At 35.7% G+C, this 26,948-nt stretch overlaps 1 protein-coding gene across 1 annotated transcript in view; it reads left to right on the top strand.

Annotated features, from left to right (window-relative positions):
- Nucleotides 1-22,118, top strand: part of LOC120770767 — a 49,993-nt gene extending 27,875 nt beyond the window's left edge. The window contains exons 2-6 of the mRNA XM_040098349.1: nt 18,066-18,167; nt 18,236-18,580; nt 18,656-19,042; nt 19,179-19,806; nt 21,628-22,118. Coding sequence (XP_039954283.1) covers nt 18,066-18,167; nt 18,236-18,580; nt 18,656-19,042; nt 19,179-19,806; nt 21,628-22,004 — 1,839 coding nt within the window. The 3' untranslated portion in view covers nt 22,005-22,118. The remainder of the gene's footprint in view (nt 1-18,065; nt 18,168-18,235; nt 18,581-18,655; nt 19,043-19,178; nt 19,807-21,627) is intronic.
- The last annotated feature ends 4,830 nt before the right edge of the window (nt 22,119-26,948 follow it).

The following is a 26,948-nucleotide window of genomic DNA, read 5'->3' as shown; positions in this document are numbered from 1 at the left end:
GTCGAACAGCCTTTCTATATTCTACAAAGAAGCTGTTGCATGTTCCTTATCAGTTTTTCGCCTTTGTATTTGAATACTTTGTTGTTCTTCAGACGGGTAATTGCTATTCGAACTTCTTCATAGTTGGGTAATGGAACGTCTGCTCCATCGTCATCGATTGGGAAATCAGGTTCACCATCTCCAGATGTTATGCTTCCACTGCCATTCAGCAGGTTGGAGAAGTTTTCCCTTCATAATTTCGGTATGTTCTAGGCATCAGTCACTACACCACTTCTTGGGAATCTTTCCATTTCCCCTTTTCAGTTCAGATTTTCATTTGAAATATAATTTTTTAGCTAAAAATTTTTTATACATTTTTAATTTCGAATTTTTTCCCCCATTTTTTCGAAACTTTCTGTTGACTCTTGAGTTTAAAATTTTTTATACCCTGAACAGGGTATATTAAGTTTGTCACGATGTTTGTAACACCCAGAAAGAAGCGTCGGAGACCCTATAAAGTATATATGTATATAAATGATCAGTATGTTGAGCTGAGTCGATTTAGCCATGTCCGTCCGTCTGTCTGTCTGTATATATTCGAACTAATCCCTAAGTTTTTAAGATATCGTTTTGAAATTTTGCAAACGTCATTTTTTCTTCAAGAAGCTGCTCATTTGTCGGAACGGCCGATATCGGACCACTAAAACATATAGCTGTCATATAAACTGAACGATCGGAATCAAGTTCTTGTATGGAAAACTTTCACATTTGACAGTGTATCTTCACCAAATTTGGTATAGATTATTTTCTAAAGCAACAATGTAATCTCCAAAGAAATGGGTCAGATCGGCTATCTATAGCACATAGCTGCCATACAAACTGAACGATCGGAAAAAAAATCTTGAATGGAAAACTTTCACATTTGACAAGATATATTCACGAAATTTGGTATAGGCTATTTTCTAAGGCGACAATGTAATCTCCGAAGAAATTGTTCAGATCAGTTAACTATAGCATATAGCTACCATACAAACTGAACGATCTGAATCAAGTTCTTGTATGGAAAACTTTCACACTTGCCAATGTATCTTCACCAAATTTGGCACAGATTATTTTCTAAGGCAACAATGTAATCTCCAAAGAAATGGGTCAGATCGGTTAACTATAGCATATAGCTACCATACAAACTTAACGATCGGAGTCAAGTTCTTCTATGGAAAACTTTCACATTTGACAATGTATCTTCACCAAATTTGGTATAGATTATTTTCTAAGGCAACAATGTAATCTCCGAAGAAATCGTTCAGATCGGTTAACTATAGCATATAGCTACCATACAAACTGAACACAAAATTACTAAAAGAAATGCACCTGTGAAGAGTATATGAGCTTCGGTGCAGCCGAAGTTAACGTTTTTTCTTGTTTTTTTTTTAATTTATTCATATTTCTATATTTTTGACAATGAAATTTTCTTAAAAATTATTTGTCTACTGCCAAGTGAATTAAATTTACCAAATTATCATTTATTAATAATATATGACCGCCATTAATTTAATACATAACAATAAATTTCCTTTAAAATCATATATGGTACTTAGGTTATCCTTAAGCACTCACTGAAAATACTAAGAATTTTCTAGTGAATAAAAATCATTTATTTCAACATATTATCTACACATTTAGCTACTGCTTATCTGCATTAATCTTACAAGAAGTTATTTCAGTGCGCTGAAAGAATTTATTAATTTTCCAGCTTATAATAAATGTCAGTGCTTTCATAGGTTATTAGTGTTTCTTTTCTATCAAACAAAAAATTACTCATACGACCCGTCTACCAGAAGGTGGTTTCATTGTGCAATTTGCATAAGACGCGATATCAACTGCTATGAAATATAATGTAAATTGCAATTTGAAAACACTCTGGTTTTGTATAAAATTATTGTGTTATCACGTGGTGGTTTCTGTGACGCCGCAAAGCAGCTTAGTACTTTGAGATTTATGTCAAACAGGTCGTATGAGTAAAAAATACAATGGAACCAATAAGCTATTGTTGTTTTGTTATTAACGGGCGCTTATTTTTTATTTTGAAAAAAAAAGCCTTTTATTTTTTAAAAGTGCTAGGCGTAATAAGAAATTAAATGCTCATGCAATGCATTAAAAGCAGATTTTGTATTTTCGAAATATTTTTTATTGCTCTTTATAATTATGTACATCAGCTTCGGATTCTACGCAGATATATTCTGCATTACTTGAAATGAACTGTAACTTTTTTAAACGGTTATAGCCACTTGCAAGTCGGAAAATAATATTTTATCGTGAATTTTTTAGCAGCCAGTTTAAGTGCCTTTCTCTTATAGAGCCAGCTGGCCGCTAGCTTACTGTGATGTCACCTTGCGACTTTTACATCACAGCACAACGCGGCGGGCGTGTCTCCTAAGCACTGGCCAGGCACGATGTCTGCCTTTCTTTTATAGAGGCAGCTAGCAGCGAGCTTACAGTGATGTTACCTTGCGACTTTTACATCACAACACATCAAGGCGCGAGTGTCACCTTAGCACTGGCCAGGCACGTTGCCTGCCTTACTTTTATAGATGCAGCTAGCAGCGAGCTTACAGTGATGTTACCTTGCGACTTTTACATCACAACAAATCAAGGCACGGTGCCTGCCTTTCTTTTATGGAGGCAGCTGGCAGCCAGCGTGGTAGCGTTAAGACCTAAAATTGTTCTAAAATTTTCACCTATATTCTTATGTATATATATGTATATATTAGTATCTAATAAGAGTATTGTTTTTTGTAATCAAAAACTTATTTTCCCTTTCTTAAAGGCACTTATTGTCCCAATTTCAAAATTAAGATTTTTTTCTCGCCTACTCAATTAAGACACTCTACTAGCACAACAACAATTCCGCACATTTTATTGGCCGACAAGTGAATGCACTCGTTAGTTAACTTTAAACGAATTGTTGTTAACTAATCAATTGGCGCAAATGCATGCCATACATACAGACCCATGCATATAAATATTACTATATCGCACGAACGAACAAAACACACATATACATGAAAATACAAAGGGTGTTCTTTCCAGAGATATACAACTTTAGTTTCAATTGAAACGCAGAAAATTCAAGTAGAAGGCTGATTATTTCATATTTTCATGTTTGTACCAAATTTCAAAAACTTATGGAGGCGATCAGTACAAGTTGGTGTACAAGTTAGTATCATTCTCCAAAAGAGATATGCTGTTTTTTTTTTTAAGTGGGGGGAGGCATCAAAAGCCGGAGTGCGCAACTTCCATTCGCTAAACCTAACTTACTCCCAATTTCAGACTCTCGCACGGAACCACCTGATTAAGTATTACTTCGTGGTAGTGATAAGACATTTAAGTCTCCTCTTTGGAGGACTCAGCAATTGTTGACTTCTAACTGCACAGTCGCAGCTGGTTTATCAGCAGTGTCAGTAAATCAATTGAACAATTACTTTCTAGACATATTCTTTGTAGACAGAAGTTAGTAAAAATTTGTTGGTGATGGAACCATTTTGCACTGAGACGTTAGAGAGTCTCTTGTCTCTTCCGTATTGTGCGCATGAGTTTTGGCACGGTAATTTCTCAAATGCTAAACTAACATAAATACCTAACTCATGATTATGACAGCAGGTCTGTCAGCATTACGTCTGTAAAACTCTATAATTATAAAAGAAAACACCCTATATATTGTAAATATATAGTACATACATATTTATGTATGGTATATGGTAGAATATAAAGTGGCATTTGAGATGAATGCGCTTTTCCAGATGCCGCAAATGAAAATATATTTTTTAGTTTTTTTTTGGACTTAATAAAATATTATAAATATATAACTGTGATCAAATTGAAAGGTGAATTTTTAATTTATACTTCGCATGTTTCTTGAATCGGTAATTCTTTTTTTCTATAAGTTGGTAGTACTGTTACTGACATCTATGCTGAATTACACGTGAAAATATTCATTAATATTACGAGAAACGCGTCGTTTTGTGAGGCTCTAAAAGTGAATTCTTCGATTTTACTATGTCTGCATTTATTGCACAAAGAAGTGTGATAATGCACCATCGCGTACTGCATTGCTAATTCGTGATCATTTCGCTACATTTTCAACTAATATCGTGCCGCAAGCACCGCATTCGCCTGATTTACTTTCGTGCAACTTCTGGGTATTTGCAACTTCACATGACCACTCCGAGGACACCATTTTGACTCAATTGAGAATATAAAAGCTGAATCGAAGAAGCCTCTGTTGGCCATCACGACGTAGGATTTTTCCAAGTGCTATGATGACTGGGAAATTCGTTGACATAAGTGTATTGCAGCGGGAGGGAATTACTTTGAAGGAGATGAAATGGAAAAAATTCACCTTTCAATTTGATAACAGTAGTATATACTCGTATATTGTACATACATGTGTATGTATGCATACCTCACAGTACGTTGAAGACTTGGCTCGACAATTACAACTGCCAATTGGAGTACCTGTTATTATTTTTGAGTCGTGATTCTCAGTCGGATCTGGATTGCTGACAGTTATAAGAAATATGCGATCGTCGTGCAAATACAGAGAGATTTAATTAGGCTAAATACTTCCCTCTATTCAAACGTCCCTCCCTACTTCTTTTCTAATTAATTCTCTCAAGCTAATACAATAATCAAATCTGTGTTGTTTGAGAAAACCAGTCATATAATACATAGCTGTAGATAATTTCTTCTCCACTGGAACTATGATCCATAATGGTTTTTAGAACAGAAATCACGCAATGCAACCAAAGAGCGTTTAGATAACAGATCAATTGAAAAGTCCCCAGACAAATATGGCGCTACTAGAATTGAATTCATTTGATTTTAAGTCAGTCCTAACCTTCAAAAGGCGCGTATTTAAATTGGACAGCTGTCGGATCATAACTTTGTGAATTGCATAATTTTGAATGAAGCAACTTTTGTTGTTGAGAAAAAATTGGATAAAAATGAATTTCGCGTGTTGATAAAATATTGCTTTTTGAAGGGAATAAATATAGTTGAAGCAAAAACTTGGCTTGATGATCAGTTTCCGGATACCGTCCCATGAAAATCAACCATCAAGGATTGGTATGCTAAGTTTAGACATAGTGAAATGAGCACCGAAGATGGTGAGCGCAGTGGACGCCCAAAAGAGCTTATTGCCGCCGAAAACTTCAAAAAAGTCCATAACATTATTTTGAATGACTGTAAAGTGAAGTTGTTCGAGATAGCTGAGACCCTAAAGATATCAAATGAATGTGTACATCATATCATTCACGAATATTTTTGTATGAGAAAGCTCTGTGCCAAATGGGTGCCGTGCGAGCTCACTTTTGACCAAAAACAACAGCGAATTAATATTTCTGACCAGTGTTTGGAGATGTTCAAGACAAATAAACCTCACTTTTTGCTTCGATACGTGGAGTAGATGAAACATCTCCCCATCATTTTACTCTGAAGTCCAATTAACAGTCATCCGAGTGTTCTGCACTCGATGAACCCGCTCCAAAGCGTGATAGAAAGTACTTAACAGCCGGCTGGCAAGGTTATGACGTCGGTATTTTGGAATGTGCATGGAATAATTTTTATTGACTACCTCGGAAAAGGAAGGACCATCAACAGCGACTATTACATAGCGTTATTGAAATGTTTGAGGGACGAAATCGCCGAAAAACGACTGCATTTGAAGGAAAAAAAAAGAACTTTTTCAACAAGACAATAAAAGTCCCAACTCAGTGAAACCGATGGCAAAAACACATTAATTGAGTTTCGAAATACTTCCGCAACTACCGCATTCTCCAGATCTGGCCATCAGCGACTATTTCCTGTTCTCAGTTCTCAAAAGAATGCTTACCGGGAAGAAATTTTCGTCGAATGAAGAGGTGAACGTCGAAACTGATTTCTATTTTGAAGCAAAAGAACAAATCGTACTACAAAAACGGTACCCAAAAGTGGCAAGGTCGCTATAATCAGTGTCAGCCTTGAAGGAAACTATGTTGACTTAAAAAAAAACGAATGTTGCCAAAAAAATGTTTTACTATGGTAGGCTGGGGACTTTTTATCTGTTATTGGCCTTGAGAAAGCTGTTTGCGGCGCTTCTATTCAAACCAGACAACCGAGACGCCACTTCATGACAATGCGTCGCTTTTTTTCATATCAGGACTATAAGCGCAAGCGGGACACCAGTTTTTGACACTGTTGCATCGCAACCAGTGGAGGTTTCTGCGTCGCGTTGTGACCGTCAACTTAATATGAATTGACTGCTAGACATCTGAGTTAGAGGAATAATTGAAACAATTGATTTTAGCCGACGAACCTATTCGCAAGAAAGCGGATACTATCTTATTGGCCAGAAAGGTGATAGCCAACTGGTATTCACAAGATGTGATCGACTACTTAACAAGAGTCAAAACGGTCGACAGGTTCTACTCAGCCACATTATTGAGCCGGCTTGACTTCTTATAGCAAAAAAAGCTGCCACATTTGGCAAGGAAAAAGTGCTCTTCTATTAAGACAACGCACTACCTTGAGCCTTCGCCATCGCCAGGGCCAAATTGGTCGAATTAGGATACAATTTGTTGCCCCCAGCACGGTACTCACCATGTCTGACTCCTTCTCTTTGCTTCCAGGCTTAAAAAAAATGACTTCCCATACATAAATTGGAGTCGAAGGAAGAGCTCATCGCAAATTTTCTCGTTTTTTTTTGTTTAAAGCGCGTTGCAAATTGTTAACTTTGTGATTTTTATACCCTGAACAGGGTATATTAAGTTTGTCACGAAGTTTGGAACACCCAGAAGGAAGCGTCGGAGACCCTATAAAGTATATATATAAGTGATCAGTATGTTGAGCTGAGTCGCTCCATGTCCGTCTGTCTGTATATATACGAACTAGTCCCTCAGTTTTTAAGATATCGTTTTTAAATTTTGCAAACGTCATTTTCTCTTCAAGAAGCTGCTCATTTGTCGGAACTGCCGATATCGGACCACTATAACATATAGCTGCCATACAAACTGAACGATCGGAAAAAAGTTCTTGTATGGAAAACTTTTGCATTTGACAAGATATATTCACGAAAATTGGTATAGATTATTTTCTAAGGCAACAATGTAATCTCCGAAGAAATTGTTCAGATCGGTTAACTATAGCATATACCTGCCATACAAACTGAACGATCGGAAAAAAGTTCTTGTATGGAAAACTTTTGCATTTGACAAGATATATTCACGAAATTTGGTACAGATTATTTTCTAAGACAACAATGTAATTTCCGAAGAAATTGTTCAGATCGGTTAACTATAGCATATAGCTGCCATACAAACTGAACGATCGGAAAAAAGTTCTTGTATGGAAAACTTTTGCCTTTGACAAGATATATTCACGAAATTTGGTATAGATTATTTTCTAAGGCAACAATGTAATCTCCGAAGAAATTGTTCAGATCGGTTAACTATAGCATATAGCTGCCATACAAACTGAACGATCGGAAAAAAGTTCTTGTATGGAAAACTTTTGCATTTGACAAGATATATTCACGAAATTTGGTACAGATTATTTTCTAAGGCAACAATGTAATTTCCGAAGAAATTGTTCAGATCGGTTAACTATAGCATATACCTGCCATACAAACTGAACGATCGGAAAAAAGTTCTTGTATGGAAAACTTTTGCATTTGACAAGATATATTCACGAAATTTGGTACAGATTATTTTCTAAGACAACAATGTAATTTCCGAAGAAATTGTTCAGATCGGTTAACTATAGCATATAGCTGCCATATAAACTGAACACATAGTTACTAAAAGAAATGCAGCTGTGAAGGGTATATTAGCTTCGGTGCAGCCGAAGTTAACGTTTTTTCTTGTTTTTTACTTCGAAAGTACTGAAAATGACGCGATCTTGCACGGCTAGTATGCCCGTTTATGTACGCATACATTGAAGCGCCGCCAATTGCCTGCATATCAAAGTAATCAGTGTTCTCAGTATCCATTCATGATGGAATAGAATGATCGCGTTTATCGACGCTCGTTAACCAGTCAATTGAACGATCGATCGATCGTTGAATCACTGTGACGTAACCACATGCACTTGTATATATGTATGTATGTATATAAAATACTATATATGTTATATATGTATATACATATACCCGCGCGTCGTCATGCTTTTCTGGGTCGCATTGAAGAATGCTAAGCATGGAAATGCTTCATTTTCCACATTCGTGGATGCGTTATGCCTGTCAAGGAGGCATGCAATGCGGTTTTCCAGCCACGCCAAGCAAATAATGGTAGAATAAATAAATAAATTTAAAAACAGCGTTATTTGCTATGCGATTTCACGCTTAGGCGCTGAAGGTTTGCACTTTAATGCCACCACTCAATTAACAACTATCAACTAACTAAGTAGAAAACTAATATTTTATGCCCCAAAAAATAAGCTAAAAAAATAGAAGTTACAAAAAGCTTTAAGTTAAGCAAATAGCGCATGTAGAGATAATTTGATACTGGAAAATCCACCACAAATTAGACGACTTAATTAAACCATAAAAGATTGATTAGCACCAGCGCGCAAATAGCGGAGCTTTTTGTGTTCAATAGTGCGGGTGTGACTAAAGTCATGTTGCTTTCATTAAATACCACTTAGTAGCGGCATAAAATATGGCTGCAAATAACAGCTTACCGACTTACACACACACAAACACACACACACTTAGATATGAGCTTCGTATGTAAATAAACGTACTTTCAAAATGACACGTACACACTTGCAATTGTAGTTGTGTGTATAAACATGCTGTGGACTCTGTACAAGTTGCCACCGAAAAACCCTAAATGAAGGCTATGCATAAATTATTAAAAAAAGGACTTACAATGGTTCGTAAATTCTATGCTCATTTCACAAGTGGAGCACACTTTGCGTGTACCATACTCACTACATGTACATATGTATATACATATGTATGTGTGCTATGTGCAAAGCATGTATGTGCCTTTGTTTGGTTCACAGCAATTAGTGTTGCTTGAATCATTGAAGTCGGGAATAAAGACTCGATTGTATTGTCGCTGTGAAATTACGTCACACATGTCAATATGACGTGAATGGATGCAGATACTAGCGTTGCTCCTAGCGGTTCTTGCATGTCAGCTACAGTGAACGCTGGCAGTGTTCATTAAAAATTGTATTTCTTTCTAGCCTACTTCCATCTCATGTCTCTCCCACGGGACCACTGAGAGCAGAGGACATTTAAGTCTACTCTATTGTACAGACTGGTCTCATTTGTTGTAAATGTGAGACCACCTCCAAGTGTATAGTATAAATTACACCAGCTGTATGCTATAGTACGCCCATCTCAATATACAGAGCTTGTATCGCTACCTTGGACAATAAACCATTCCAAATTTTTTTAAGATATTTTATTAAATAAAAAGTTTTCTATACAAGGATCAGTTATCTTGCGGCTATAAGCTATAGTGGCGATTTCGACTAACGCGCAACTTCTAGTGAAGAAAGGAAAGTGTGCAAAATTTCAGATCGGTATCTGAAAAACTGTAGGGCTAGTTCCCGTAAACAGTGATCCATTTCGAGGCTCCCCACTTTTTAAAAGAAAACACACAGAAACTTCAAATTTTTGGGGAAATGTTTACTATCATTCGAAAGAACATTCTTTGACATTTATTTTTTGAAGATTATGTCTTCCAAATGTTGACCGCGGCTACGTCTCTGATGGTGCATCAATTGAGTCCAATTTCCGATGACTCGTTCGAGCAATTCGATTGGTATTGGTATCACGGCGAATGACACGCGTGATGATTTGCTCCAAGTTCTGAATCGAAGCATAGATTTTAAACTTTCCATACCCCCACAGTATAAATGTATAACGTTGTGTTATCACATCTTGATGTTCAATCGACCGACCTAAAACGTGAAATTATCTGCTCACCGAAGTGTTCTCTGACAAAATCCATTGATGAATGCGATGTGTGGGAAGTGGCGCCGTCTTCTTCAATTTCAAGCATCAAATGGTCGATTATCTTGACGCGGTAACAGCCGCCGTTGATGGTTACGTTGTCACCGGCATTATTTTTGAATAAATGTGGACCGATGATTCCATGGGCCCACAAACCTCATCAAACCGGTGTTTTTTCTGTATGAAATGACAGCTCTTGAATATCTTCAGAGATTCGTCTCAAATGCGGCAATTTTGCGGTTTTACATACCCATTGAGCCAGAAATGGGCCTCATCGCTGAACAGCATTTGGTTCAAAAACGTCGGATCTCCTTGGAACTTTTCAAGAGCAGTTCTTGTATATTTTGTACGCTTTTAATTTAAGATCTCGAAGAAAAAGGAACCAAATCGTTCCATACGTCAGTCCCAGTTATTGCGAGCAGCGCCGAATCTGCTCTCCACGGGCTTCGTGTACATCCTCAGCTACGGCTGCTGTATTTTCTACATTGAAATCTTTCACAAAATCATTGATTATAGGCAAGAAAAGATAATAATCATTTGTTGCTAGGTCTGCACTATAAAGTGGGTGCATTAGAATCTCCCAACTAAGCCCCTGAAACTTCCTGCGAGTCACTATCGCTGTGTAAGGCCTAACATTGCCTTGAAAGAATACAATTCCTCTCCTATTAACTGATGCTGGGCACTTCTGCGTGATTGATTCCTTCAGACGGTCCAATTGTTGATAGTTCTAGGACGAAGAGCAGCTCTTAGTGAACGATTCCCTGGTAATTCCACCAAACACATAGCAAAACCTTCCTGTCCGGCAAACCGGACTTGGCCACCATTTGCGCTGACTTCCCGCGATTCAACTCCGCTTTAGGAATGGCGCGATGAAAATTCGATCCATGAGGTTTTTTGCCTTAACTCATGTGGCGCTTATAAATACATACATAAGTATGTACATCGGTTATTTTTTATATCCAGCCGTATTCAAATGATTCCAGACGGTTTTTTGCACAATGTTTAGCTCCTGGACGGCTAACACCCGCAAACGTGATCCACATTGAGAAACCCATGCATCGTCCATACGACGACCTTTACAAAAGTATGGCAAAGCAAATCAAAACCCGATGAAACGAGCTACTTGGGTCAAAACTGCAAAAGTCGTATGAAAAACGATAGATCGGAAGTAAAAAAATCCCTATTGGCACTCGATAGAGGAGATTATAGAAACATGATCGGCATACTGACTGGTTACCGTCTGGTGGTGACACTTGCCCGCAGAATGAGGCTGACAGATCGAGAAGACTGCAGGAAATGTCTAGAGCAAGCCACCAGGGAAACATCGGAGCATCTCTTGTGCAATTGTCCCGTATTGGCAAGACTACGCTGTAAGCATCTGCGGTCCCCACGGTATGATACACTGGAAGAGGTATCAATACTGAGATCACAAAGTCTGTAAAAATTCGCGTCAAGCGCAGGCATCCTAAAAGATAACTAATCCTCATGGATCTAGTAACTGAATCTGGTATCGCAAGGGGCCTAAACTGGTCTATGCGTGGCTGATTAGGCTACCAGACTAACCTAAACTAACATAACCTTAGCTCTGGTACAAACGCGCAGAGCTTACATGACGGTGGAATTCGACGAATAGTTTTATTATACCCTGAACAGGGTATATTAAGTTTGTCACGAAGTTTGTAACATCCAGAAGGAGGCCCTATGAAGTATATAAGTATATAAATGATCAGTATGTTGAGCTGAGTCGATTTAGCCATGTCCGTCTGTCTGTCTGTCTGTATATATACAAACTAGTCCCTCAGTTTTTAAGATATCGTTTTGAAATTTTGCAAACGTCATTTTCTCTTCAACAAGCTGCTCATTTGCCGGAACGGCCGATATCGGACCACTATAACATATAACTGCCATACAATTCGAACGATTGGAATCAAGGGCTTGTATGGAAAACTTTTGCATTTGACGTGGTATCTTCACGAAATTGGATATAGATTATTTTCTAAGGCAACAATGTAATCTCCGAAGAAATCGTTCAGATCGGTTGACTATAGCATATAGCTGCCATACAAACTGAACGATCGGAATTAAGTTCCTGTATGGAAAACTTTCACATTTGACAATGTATCTTCACGAAAATCGATATAGATTATTTTCTAAGGCAACAATGTAATCTCCAAAGAAACGGGTCAGATCGGTTAACTATAGCATATAGCTGCCATACAAACCGAACGATCGGAATCAAGGGCTTGTATGGAAAACTTTCGCATTTGACGTGGTAACTTCACGAAATTTGACATGGATTACTGCTTAAGGTAATAACATAATCTCCGAAAAAATTGTTCAGATCGGTTGACTATAGCATATAGCTGCCATACAAACTGGATACTTAGTTACTAAAAGAAATACACCTGTGAAGGGTATATTTGCTTCGGTGCAGCCGAAGTTAACGTTTTTTCTTGTTTTACTGATTTTTAATTTTATTTCTTTCTTATTCAAAATTTTTTTTTCTTTATTTACTTAGTTCTGACCTTAAAGGCACTTCCAAGTCTGGTCAGAAACTATAGTTCGGTCCTTAAGTTGTTGGAAATTTTAAATATACAGGTGTTTGATGAAACCTCAAAATATATTCTTGTACAATTTTTTGACTACCTGTATTATGAACCTAGTACGTATGATGTATATATAGTATATATATGTATGTATATCTGCTCTCATCGAAAATGAAAAGGGTTACGAAAGCTCAAGCGGCGCACTGGCTGAAACAAGTGTAGACTAGTGTTTGAACATGGATTTTAATCAACTGAGTGTATGTAAGAACATATGTACTATTTATATCCCAGTAGAGTAAATGACAGGTCTAAGCTAGGGATATATGTATATACCAAAGTTGTCCTGAATTCACAAAAAACACATTTTCTCGTATTTTAATACAAATTTTATAATCGCTCTATACAAAGATGACAATGCTTAATTCAAAGCCTATACACTTATTAAAAGCCTCGATTCGGCCGTTTCCACTACAGTTGGGTATAACTAACCGGAAAGCATCTGGAATTATATCCGACCAAGATCTGTGAACTCGGCACCATTTTCGAAATTACTACAGCAAGATTTTCGGCCGCTACAGCAACAACTGGGATAGTCAGTGCCTTTAGCGATTGCCGGAAGCGGACTTTTTCGTTTCGAAAATAGATAGGACAAGAAGTATACTTGTATTTAAGTAAATATATATAGTTTAGATTTGACAACTTGTGATAAGTACTCAAAAACAAAAGTTTGATTTCTGGAATCCATTAACGATTTTTATTATAAATATATGCTTGAAGTTCATATTCAGAGCAATTTCGCTTTGTTTGGATTCGTTTTCATATTCACTTTCTCAAGCATTTTAGGACCTGTCTGAATTCTCATTCAATTTACTCGAAGACTGACTGAAAAAGACTGCTGTAAAACTTCTGTTAGGACCATATGTGAGATTAGTCCTGTATACCAACATATTTATACACATACATGCATACAAGCTTGCATAAAATATGTGTGCTTGTGCGGTCTTCTGGTTGCAGATATGGTGGCCACATATGCACACACAACTTTATGCACATTATTTTTTATGCTTTGAATTTGAAATTCTTTGATAAAACGGCAAATTTGCCGTCACATAAAAACAAGTTTTGATGTTCAATCTAAAAATACTCTTACCAAGCAGGAGTGCTCGCCAACCATCAGCTATTGTGTGCTCGCTATGTCAACACTCACTGCTTTTATAATTACTTATGTAGGACATGAGCATCATAAGTTGATTAATAATTCCATATATCATTAGATATGTACAAATGTGCAAGCATACGGCGTTTACGGCGAGGCACTCCACAAAGTCAAACACGCATTAATTTTAATCCAGCTGTTGACATTTCGCTTAGCAGCGGCATTGCAGGAAGAAGTTTTTTCTTGATACCGACGGCTACCACAAACATTCTTGTGGTCACATGACTTTCTTGTCGGTTAAAATGCAGCTTATGTATATACAAGTATATATGTACATACTCGTTCTGTATATTTAGTACATACAGATTCCGTCAAGCCAACGCCTTAATACATTAAGAGTCTCTTACAGAAACCGATGTGGCAACATCAGCAGATTAAGAAATTAGCAGACGTTGTCTTCAGGCAATCATCAAAGCTTACATGCGTATACTAACGGGGGTGTAATGAGGAGTGAGTGGAACCTGCAAGTGTACGAATACGTGAAAATGAGCTTAAAGCCACTTCAAATTACATGACTCCGTCAGTATCTTTAGTTTTGGATTAATCAGCGTTAGCTGGGTACATCGAGGTCTAGTAAAAAGAAATGCTTTATTTTTACAATCACTTCGATGGGATGTCTGAAGGTATGCGCTCCTAAGTGTCAATAAGGAAGTATTGAGTTATTTCCACCTCATCTTGTTCCTTACATATTCTGCAGATGGCGTCTGGTAAGATTCCCAGCCTTACAGCATGGACGCCAATAGGGCAATGGTCTGTTAAAAGAACCACAATTAGGAAGAGGCTAGCCTTACTGAGGGCAAGGAGTTCACTAGATCTCTTGTGATCGATCTTGAGCGCATATACCGATGGTGACCCAGGGCTGGCCAAGCTGCCGCGAAGCCCAGATATCTAGTAGTAGAACACAAGAGGTTACGGGAGCACCAATCCACTCCCATTTTTGTGATAGCGTTTCTAATATGCCTTTCCTTGTTAGCTCATCAGCTTTACAATTTCCTGCGATTCCGCTGTGGAATGGTCCCAAAAGCTGATGATTACTGTTGATGAAAAGTGAAACACTTACGATCATCAAGCGAAACTGGTCGCTGTGAGCTTACGCAAACAGTGACTAGGCTAAGATTGATGGAAAGGTTTTATTATGTGTTTGGTGGGATTGTCAAGGATTAAGTTATTAGGAGTTGCTCTCGAAACGGCCAAACTCTTATTTCGGACCTGTTCGTTAATAATTGGATAGTCCGAAAAAATAGTTTCGGCTGGAAGCGGCCAGCTTGTGAAAATAGGAAAGGAATTGTGTACCATCAGAGCAACGCCAGGTCTTACATATCGATAGTGACTCGCCAGAAGTTCCGGAAGCTTGATTGGGAAGCTCTTATACATCCTTTATTGTGCGGACCTGGTAACTAGTGATTACCACTAGTCTAATTTTTGGAGAGACAATGATAAGTGAGTTAGCGTTCGCACGATAGTTAGGTCTAAGTAACCGGAACGAACACGGATTTTCATTCGACCAAGGATTGCAAACTCGGCACCATTCCTCGAAATTACTTCAGGAATGTTTTATGCCGCTACAACGATAAAAACAACAGGAGGTTTTACTTTCTTGTTTAAAGTTGCGAGTAGCCGAATTCTTTATTTTACCACGCCTCTTCTGCTTTTGACCTTTACTTTTTTATACTTTTTTCTAGTGAATTGAGCTAGTTGTCTTTGGGTATTGCCCGAAACTCAAAAAAGCTTTCATAAAAATTAATTTTCAAATAGGTGACGATAGGATTTCATAATTCCTTCAAATTCTGACGTTAAAAATTGGTTGACGTTAAAGATTGGAATTGCGATTATCAGCCACTATGTGTTAAGCAGTGTTGCCGAACATTTAAAAAAACGGAAAAATTTACAAAAAATATTACAAAAAGAAAATTATCTGACGGCATCTAATAATTTCAATACTTTCAAAGTAATGCCCACCGGATCTAAAACACTTATGCCAACGATTTTTCCAGTCCTCGAAACACTCTTTATAAGACCTTTTTTGTATAGCCTTCCACTCCTTCAGCGAGTTTTGTTTTATCTCTTCGATTGAATTGAAAACGGGTTGCACGGAGCGGCCATTTCAGTTTGTGGAACAAGAAAAAATCACACGGAGCCAACCCTGGTAAATACGGTGGTTGATCGATGGTATTCATTGTGTTTTTGACTTTAAAGGCGGTCACAATCGAACTCTTTTTTGAGAAAAAATTCGGCTTTATCGAGACGAGTCGAGCAAGCACGCATTTCATACCCAAAATATCCACCAAATCATTTGAACGAATTCGCGAGAGAAGTAGTGCTCTCCTGCCATCTCTCAAATACTGGCCTGACTATTTTCAAGCACCATATCCTTCACTTTTTAATATTTTCATCAGTTGAAGAGGTCGAAGGCCGTCCAGAACGAGGCATATCTAATAATATCATGCCGGTCTGAATACTTAATAAAAAATCAAAGTCTTCAATCTAATCAAATGTAAAGGTGGAATTTATTAGTCAGGTATGTTTGTATGCCTGCGTGGCAAATCAAGATATACATATGTATATCTTGTTTAATGACTGCTGTTTTGGTTTATCAGAGTTTTGGACTTCGAATTATTACACATATATAAACATACAGACATAGCTAGAAACCTTTACTATATGTTCCTACATATTTATGTATGTACCACGAATAAATAAATATTTATATTTGGCAGTCCAGGCAATCAAAATAATTTTATGGTTGTTTGTGCATGATTACGAGTGCTAACAATACGTCTGTATATAATTATGCACTGTATGTATGTACAAGTAATGTCAAATAAATGCTTAGACATTTGAATTCGCGAAAATGGGGCGCAATTTACTTCGCCAATCAATTAATTTTACGATACCAAAAGTCAGGAAAAGCAAGTCTTTAACAAACATGAACATTTCTACTTGGGTGCACAGGCATTTCCTGTAAATTTGGAGCAAGTCAAAGCTAGTTAATAGCTATGAATTGGTAGTTAATAGCTTTGATGCAAAGTAAAATAATAAAAAATGATCCCATTAACATTTAATAAGTACACCGGTACATTTGGACAAAATTGTGACTGCAGAGAAGACGCCAAATTGAGCGTTAGAATATAGAGATGATGAGAGTAAAAACTCAAGCTATAAAACTGAATATTTTTAAATGGAATTTATCAACGATTTTTTCACCTACAAAGTGCCTTAACTTTTGAACCGAAATATACCTAAAGTTGGTTTCGAGAAGCAAGGGCCCAAGTTTTTCCTTAAGAAGAAATACAGAAAATTCAAATTTAATGGGGAATATTTATTATCATTGGAAGGAACATTCTCTGGCATTTAATTTTTGAAGCTTACCCTTTCCCTACGACTCAGATGGTCCATCCGTTGAGTCCAATTTTCGATAACTCGTACGAGCATTTTTTCATATATCAACACTGGAAAAAGTCTAACGGTGTGATATTACACGATCTTGGTGGCCAATTGACCGGACCAAAACGTGAACATCGAAGTGTTCTCTCAATAAATCCATTGATGGATGCGATGTGTGGGAAGTGGTACCGTCTTGTTGAAACCAAATGTCGTCGAGATCACGATCTTCAATTGTAGGCATCAAATAATCGGTTATCACGGCGCCGTAACAGATGCCATTGACGGTTACGTTCTCATCGACATCATTTTGGAAGAAAAATGGACCGTCGAATCCACTGGCCCACGGTAACGAAACGACGAAAACATTTCTTTGGATTGCGCTGGAACAATGTCAAACCCTGTTTTTATACTTTCTGATAATATAGATATTTGTGGTTAAAATGACGATCGTTTTGACGAATATGTTTCACATGCCAAACCCTGATTAAACTAACTTAGTGTAAGACACCAAAATAGTCGGTTTTTGGAGCTAAAAATACCGATGTATTCACATTTAAGGTAATGATTCAACACACAAGATTATTTCAGTAACCAGCACATGGCACGGCTCCTTAAATTATTTGAGCTTGAGCTTGGTCGAGTCTTGAATGTCGTCGCATTCATTCGAGGGTTCTTCAAGTTGACACGAATTTCTAATATCGATTCATGCACAGTCTTTCTTTTCATATGTATTAATATAATCCATTCTAAGAGCGCTAGATCTTAATTGTTGGTAGCATGGTGATATATGTATTTACTCTATTTTGGTTTGTAAAGTTCACCATTCCTCCAGATTCCTTAAATTTTATTGAAAAGTTGTCTCTATCTCTGCTTGTGATTGATGATTAGAACTGAAAAAAGTAAAATGAAAAATTAGACGTCTTCCCTTTCATTTTTACAGTGTCCGGAAAATGATGTACCCAGTCCATATAGCAACAGAGAATTGCGTAGAAACCTTATAGCATTGCCGTTGAACACATCGAAAACGCCAAATGGCGAAAAGGTACTTAGCAAACTTAAGAGCACTCATAAATACGTATTTTTGTATAGCGATTTCGTTTGTCCTTTTAGCCCTTGGTCAACGAAAATGAGCATAGTACCGAAGTGATCTTTTACCTGCTTGAAGCGTACAAAAAGAACGAAAAACTCTGGAATCCCAATCATTCGCAATACAAATACAACGCGAATCGTAAGATGTTCGAGGAATTATCGCGCCCACTCTTGCGAGATATGAACTACTCATTGGACGGCTCCGAGATCTATGCGATCATTAAGAGTCTACGCTCACGCTATCGACTGGAATTGGCTAAAGCGCGCGAACGTAAGGGCAAATATAAGACACGTTTCAAATATTTCGAGAAAATGGAGTTTCTCCGTGATATTATCGAGAATAAGCGTGCTGCACGTAGAGTTAAGGTACGATTAGTTGAGCGAGCGCAGTTTTCTGCTGTATTGAACTCTTTCTATGTGTTGACTTCCTTCTCGTTGTAGAAACAATTGGACAGTTCGGATAAATCATTGGATGAAGATTGCACAGAATCGACACGTTCCACACATAATCGTACCGTACTTACTTATCTTTTGGACGCATTTCGTAGACAGGAATCGCTCTGGAATCCCCAGCATCCCAACTACTTACTATGTAATAAGAATGAACTGATGCGTGAGATCTCAATAAATTTGCTGCTGGAGAAGGATGTTAACATGACCGCCGATGAATGTGCCACCGAGATACAAAAACTACGAACGCGCTTTCGACGCGAATTACGTATAGTACACGAACAAAAAGGACTGTATGCGCCGAAATTGTGGTGCTTTGAACAAATGGAGTTCCTGCAGAAGATCTTCGAAGATCAGTTATGCGATCGTCTAAAAAAGGTAAGCAAAATTCGGTTATGTACCATGAGATAGTAGTACAGTTATGATTAAGGATTATATGTTTATCACCATTGAGTTAAATAAGGTTTCCTTAATCGCAAGCAACCGCTAACAAACTGTATTTAACGTCTTTCAGCGCAAAGGTGTTATCGCTTGCAAACCAAAGATACAATATTTAAAGGCTAAATCTATCGAGTTCAAAAGTAACGATGATCACCTGACATTCATTGAGATCTACAAGAGCTATTCAGCGCTTTGGGATGTCGAGCACCCCGATTATCGTTCGACCACATACCGCAATGAGGAACTCAACCAAATGCTCGAGGAAGTCAATCTGATGCTTGGCATTGATAGTACATTGGAAGAATTGCAGAAAACCTTATATGAAATGCGTAAAGAGTTTTCAGCCGAAAAGCATAAGCGTCTAGTCGAAACCACACAAAACAACACAACGCCGCCACCACCGCCACCGTCAATTATACAAACGAAGCTGATGGAATTTCTCGATGTTAATCTGGGACCATTTCGCTGTGATGTTTGCGCTGAACTAATTAAGACCTCCGATCAGTATAAGATTCATAAGTCTGGCCATGATGGCATGCAACCATTTATTTGCACGCTTTGCGGTAAGGGTTTTCAAATACCCGGCAATCTAACCATACACATACGTCGTCATAAAGGTGATTTTCCGTATGCTTGCGAAGTATGCGATAAGAAATTTGCTACATCCACCGAGGTCGCCATTCATATGCGTAGTCATACAGGTGAGCTTTGTTTTTATTATTAATTTTTTTTTTTCAAATATAAATTAAATTCCCGTCCATCCGTGTGTCCATGCAATCTATAGCTTGAGTAAAAATTTAGATATTTTAATAAAACTTGGTGCAGAAGTTCTTTGGAACTTAAAAGTTGTTTTTGCAAAGTCGGTCACAATTCTAGTATGTGTCTGCGCTCTATCTTGGTAAAGATTCCAAGAATTTTCGTCGACATAAATCAGTCGTCTACGACGATTTACTTCAGGTAGACGCCACAAAACAATCAAGTAGTATTCCGTAGTATCTTTCGACCCTGTGGAACGACTTCGTTTGGAACCACAAGACTGTAATCAAAGAAAATGATGTGTATTACCTTGTTATACCGTGAACAGGGTATATTAAGTTTGTCACGATGTTTGTAACACCCAGAAAGAAGCGTCGGAGACCCTATAAAGTATATATATAAATGACCATGTCCGTCCGTCCGTCCGTCCGTCTGTATATATACGAACTAGTCCCTCAGTTTTTAAGATATCCTTTTCAAATTTTGCAAACGTCATTTTCTCTTTAAGAAGCTGCTCATTTGTCGGAACGGCCGATATCGGACCACTATAACATATAACTGCCATATACATAAACTGAACGATCGGAATTAAGTTCTTGTATGGAAAACTGTCACATTTGGCAATGTATCTTCACCAAATTTGGTACAGATTATTTTCTAAGGCAACAATGTAATCTCCAAAGAAATTGTTCAGATCGGTTAACTATAGCATATAGCTACCATACAAACTGAACACATAGTTACTAAAAGAAATGCAGCTGTGAAGGCTATATTAGCTTCGGTGCAGCCGAAGTTAACGTTTTTTCTTGTTTTCTGACCGGCTTTAAGGGTCCACTCTGAGGGCCTCTTATACTATATCAACCATAGCAGAGAAAATTAAAAACACCAAAGCGCCTGGATTAAATGGCATACGCAACAGCCCTGAAGGAAGCTATAAGGTTTAAAACCTCGACTGTTTGCTAAAATGAACATCGCTTTTATAAAGGAAGAGGTGTTCCCCGACCCGTGGAAAGTACAAGGTTTGGTTCTCCTTCCATAACCAAAGAATCAACCTGAAGAATCTTCATCGTTCCGACCTCTGTATATGCTCGACACAATGGGCAAAGTGTACGAAAATATAGTACGAAACCGCTGGGAGTTAGCAATCTAGGAAGCCGGCGGTTTATCAGAGAGACAATACGGCTTATAAAAATTATAAAAGAGATCCACTATTGATGCACTACGATAAGTCTTAATCTAAATCCTGGATGAATTACGTGACGCTGAATACCTCATAAACATTATAACGAGTTATTTTAAATATAGAAGGCTGATTTATGATACGAACGAAGGAACCAAGAGCTACTCTATCTCGAATGGAGTACCGCAAGGCACAGTATTAGGCCCACTAAGAAGACAGGAAAAAAAAGTCTTGAAATTAGTAGCATATGCGGACGATCTCATGGTGGTACCAGTGACTAAACAATTAGTCGACCTAAGAAACAAATGTAATAAGTGCTTAAGGGGGGAAAGGGTTTTCATGGTAAAAATAAAATACTTTTTGCGAATTTATTTCTTAAATATGGATTGAGTAAATTTATTCGAACCTATTGTACATTATTGAGCATAGTCTTATCTTGAGTTGGGAGTAGATAACGTTTGGTGGATTCAAGTTTCGCACTCCGGCTTTCGGTGCTTTCCTCTACTGTAAAAAAATATAAATTTTATAACCTTATAATCTTCGTATACACCTTATCACATTGCATTTCCACCTTTCATACTTTCAGGCGAGCGTCCCTACATCTGCAGCTTCTGTGGCAAATCCTTCAAAACTTGGTCCTTTTACGACACACACCGACGCGCCCACCTCAACCAGTCCAACTTTCATTGTCCCATCTGTGACAAGGCCTTCTACGAGCGCAACCGTTATACGGATCACATGAATGGCCACTTGAATATACGTAAGCATGTCTGTGATGTGTGCGGCAAGGCCTACACCACATTCGCCAATCTGAAGAAGCACAACGAACTGCATTTGCCAGTGAAGAAGTACAAATGCGACATTTGCGGGCAGCGTTTTGCACAATTCGCCAGCGTGCGTTGGCACAAGCGTAAAACGCATGCGCAAGCGCAAGATAAGCGGCACGAACAGATGGAACAGTGATGTGGGTGAAAATGGTACAGTATTGAGGATTGGCGTGTATATAAATGTGGCATTTTAATTGTTGGTAAAATATTGCTACTTCACTGCTGGTGATTCAAACAATGTTTAACTTAGTTATTAGCGTATTTATTAATTTTTATTTTTAATTTTACTTTTTAAGGTTAAACGAATCCTAAATAGAAAATGCCAGTATATGAACAGTTAGTAATACATACATATATATGTATGTAAATACGTACATATGTAAGTAAGCGTGTACTTAGCTTGTTGATAGTGAGTAGTCGGTAGTTGTTAGTTGTTAGTAAAATAAACAATTACGAGTATTATGCACACAATCAATTTTAAAGTGCCTTTAGCGGTATTTACGAGTAGTAGACCACAACACACACGTATGTACATATACATATGTATGTATATAAAATAAATGTAAACATCTGTACGTAAGCTGCCAGCGCATTTTGAATGCTTTTTGGAGTGGTCTCGACTAAAAGTTTAGAAAAATATGTATATTAAAACAACAATAAATAATATAGTGTTGCAATTGTTGTTAAGTAGTCAAAAGTAACCTCACTTAGCATTTAGAAGAAATTAAACAAAAAATTTACACACCTTACTTCGCGCCATACATATCTGCACTTATGCACTTGCACACGTTTACGCGCTTAAACAACTGTAAAAACAATAGAATTTTTATCTAGTGTCTAAAACGTCATACTCCGACAAATAAATCGAGCTACTTAAAAAAAGACAAGCACAATGCAAGATTAGTTACAGTAGTTACAGTACGGTGTTCACTTGCGAAACTGAAAGCAGTTTTATATGCACACGTCACAATACCTATCGTCGCCTAAAATGCAAAATCACGTAAAATCACTTTTCACAAAGTTTACAGGCGAAGGAAAAACGTTATTATATACATTAGTAGAAACCACTCATATTAAAACGAAATTTGAGTTTCGGTTGTAAAATGGTTATATAATGGTTATCATACACTCATATTAAAACAAACTTTGAATTTCGGTTATAAAATGGTTATATAATGGTTATCATACACTCATTTTGCAACAAAATTATAGTTTTGGTTATAAATCGGCTATAAAATGGTTATCAAACACTCATATTAAAACAAAATTAGAGTTTTCGTTATAAAATAACCAATATATAGGTTATTATATCTAACAATAATTTTAAATTTTTGTTTGATGATACATTGTTTTCCATTTAAAGCGACGATATACAAATGTACATACATATATACACTTATAAATTTTTTACTGAAACTCATTGTACGTTTTTTATATAATTTCTGAATTTTTTTATCTTTTCTATATAGTAAAGATGCTTAAGAGGTTACATGGGTTTCCTCGGGTAAAAAACAGCCTTTTTCAAAAACTTTTTACTCATATAAAAATTAAATATTTCTTCAGAACTCTTTTTTTTGTTACAAACATACACTATTAACAAAGGAATACCGAAATTTTTGAAAAATAAAAATATTTTATACTCGACCATTGTGACGCCATTCCCGGTGACCACTGAGAAAAGAGATGCGTCCGCGTTGGTAGGATAACTCCTGACAAGATCATTTAAAGTGAAAGAATACATTATTTAATTAAAACCTTATTTTAGAACTTGGACGAAGAAAAAAAAGTGAAAATTGTATTTTTGGCAGACATTTTTACAAAAAAAATTAAAATTTCAGTGAAAATCACGCAACAATTTTTTCCAAATAGTTGTAATCAAAAAAATCCTTCGTCCAAGTCTTTAAGTATTGTATCTTAAAGAACTATGTGAAATTTCATGAAGATCGGTTGAGTAGTTCCCGAAAAATCTTGCCAACCGACTTCAAAAACACAGTTTCGAAAAAACGCGTTTAAAGACGGCGCACCGAGCTTAGCTGGCCTCGAGCGCACAAGTTCTCAAGATTGTATACCGCAACTATTACTCCGATCTACTTGAAAATTAAGGAGATGTTGTAGAGTATAATAAGATAATAAAAAAAATCGATTTTTTTAAACCCGTAAACCCATGTAACCACTTAAAAAACTTACACAAAAATGTAACGAAATTTCTTTTTGGAACCTGCAGCTGCGTAAAGCAAAACTATGACCAAAAAGTTACTCCTCTCCCGCCCACTGTATAAACATCGAAATTTCAGTAACTTAACTACAAGAACAAAAGTTATATATTCGTATTTCAAAACAGCTACCCATTTTACTTTTATATATACCTACCACCTGTCCAAATTTGACCCAAATCGTTCCAGTTAAACTGCGTATGCAAACGTTATAATAAAGATTGGCATTAAAATACGCGAAAATGTAGTTTTTTTCACAGTCCGGGTCAAATTTGATCAGATGGCACATATCCATGTACCTATAAATAATTTTTATTTTGTAAATACAATGCAAGCAAATAATATTTTCATTATAAATTATTGTACAACAACAACATTTTCTGCTCGTGTATAGACACTACTTAGCAGTTTTCTTCTAATATTTCAAAGATATTGTTCGTAGCGCAATATAAAAAATATAAATCCATGAGAAAAAATTAAAATATATAAAAATTAAATTAAAAAAAAATAAAAATTTAATATGTATCATGTATGTACATATGTACATACCTGCAAATGATTTATGAATGCGCCACCACAACTGCATTTACAGTTAATTTTATTTTTACCAAGAAAGCCTACAAGGTCTGGCCGTTTGTCTATTAAATTTGTTTGTTTTTTTATTTGCTTTAGTGATAGTGCAGGGTATTATGACATTCTTGAAAAACACAATAACAAAGCAGTTCTTTGTTAAATAAAACTTTTTATTGTTACTGTAAATTGCGGTTTGAAATATGTTAATTTTCTTTAACTAATAGGAAAAAATTAAATTTCACATTTTTGTAATATGGTAAATTCAAAAAAATTTTAAATTTTTCTAATATAAAAAATTTTACTAGTCCGAACGGGGGTAACATAATATTTACGCAGTTTTTACTTAAATGAGTTTTTATGACTGAATAAGGATTGCGAATTTTTTAAATAAAATTTTTCAATTAAATGGAAGACTTTCAAAAAAATGTTGGGATTAAAAATTGAAAATGAAATTTTTTTAAAGAGGTTAAGTTGGTGTGTAACAAAGAAAGTCAAAATACAATATTTGAGTATAAGCTTTTATTAACAATTTTTTTAATTTATTTTTTTTTAATGTTTTTTATTAATAAATTTTTATTAATTTTTTCTTATATTTTTTTAAGTTTTTTTTTTATTTTAAAAATTATTTAATATATTTATTTATTTTCTTACTGTTCATTTCTTGTTTACAATTATGTGTTTTTAATTTTATTTGTTTTTATTTTTTGTTTTAAATATTTTCTTATTATTAATTTTTTGTTTTCAATTAAGCTTTTTACATTTTTTAAATCTTTTATTAATCATTTCATATTAGCTTTTCTTATATATTCTTTGTAATTTTTGTTTTTATAAATCTTTTTTTAATCATCTTTTATTAATCGTATTTTCTTATTATTCATTTCTTGTTTTCAATTATTATTTTTTTTATTTTTTCAATCTTCCTTTTTTTTCTCTTGCTTTAATATTTTCTTATTATGCACTTCTTGTTTACAATTATGCTTTTTAATTTTTTTCAATCTTGTTTTCATGCTTTTTACATTTTTTCAATTTTGTTTTTTTTTCTTTTCTAATTTTTTGTTTTAACTATTTTCTATTTATTCATTTGTTGTTTTCAATTATGTTTTTTTTAACTTTTTCAAATCTCTTTTTTTAATTTTTTTTAATTCTTTATTGTTTTCAATCATGCTTTTTATTTTTTTTCAATATTATGTTTTTCTTTATTTTTTCTTTTTATTTATTTCATGTTTTCAATTGTTTTTTTTTTATTTTTTCAATCCTGTTTTTTTAATATTTTTTTATTATGAATTTCTTGTTCTCAATCGTGTTTTTTGTTTTTAATTTTTTCAATCTCGTTTATTTATTTTTTTTTAATATTTAATTTTAATTTAATATTTTCTAATTAATCATTTTCTTTACAATATTTTTTTATATATAATTATATTTATTATTAATTTATATTTTATCAATAAATTTGTTTAAGCAACGTTTCGCTAGAAATAAAATTAATTGCGAACACTGCTATTCTTGACCAACCATGTGCCATTCCCATCATGTCATATTGTTTCGGAAATCATTTTCTCACGCTTGCCAGCAATACACATAAATAAATATATGTATGTACATACATATATATAAGTGCATTTGACGTGTGTGTGCATTTCCCAGCAATAAATAAGAACACAAGATTACTATCAATAGTCACCCCCAATAAAAGCCACTCAATACCCTTAAGACGGTCTTTCACAAAGCTATACTCTTAATAACTTTCTATCGAATATGTGATCATTTGTGATCGTTAATTGAATGGCTGCAATTAATTTGAAAACATGAAATGTACAATACAATAAATACATTTGCTTTGACCCATATACTCGTAAGTAACAACGGACAAATGTACAATTGTGGACACAATTTACTTAATTTTGTTTTATTATTATTTTATCACAGACTGATGACTCTAAGCATTACATGTACAGTATGTATGTATGTAGCAATTAATTTGAGGCTTAAGGCAATTTCACCAACGGAATATTTAGAAATAGTTATTTTTATGTCTGTGCGGATTCAATTGAAATGCATCTACACTGATATGTTCTTACATACATACAGGCAGAAAATATACAATAATATATGTTCACATACATATGTATATAAGTATGTCTGCAGAATGAAAAATATTCTACTTAATAAAGTTGCATGAGGCATCAGGCACACACAAATTATATTAAGCCTGTCGCAACCGATTTCAATTATAACATATCAGGCAAAACATGTTAACATCGATACATACATATGTATTTTAATATATCAAATAT

Source organism: Bactrocera tryoni, chromosome 3 (genome assembly GCF_016617805.1).
Source record: "Bactrocera tryoni isolate S06 chromosome 3, CSIRO_BtryS06_freeze2, whole genome shotgun sequence".
Lineage (NCBI taxonomy): Eukaryota > Metazoa > Arthropoda > Insecta > Diptera > Tephritidae > Bactrocera > Bactrocera tryoni.
This window is presented reverse-complemented; position numbering and strand designations above follow the sequence as displayed.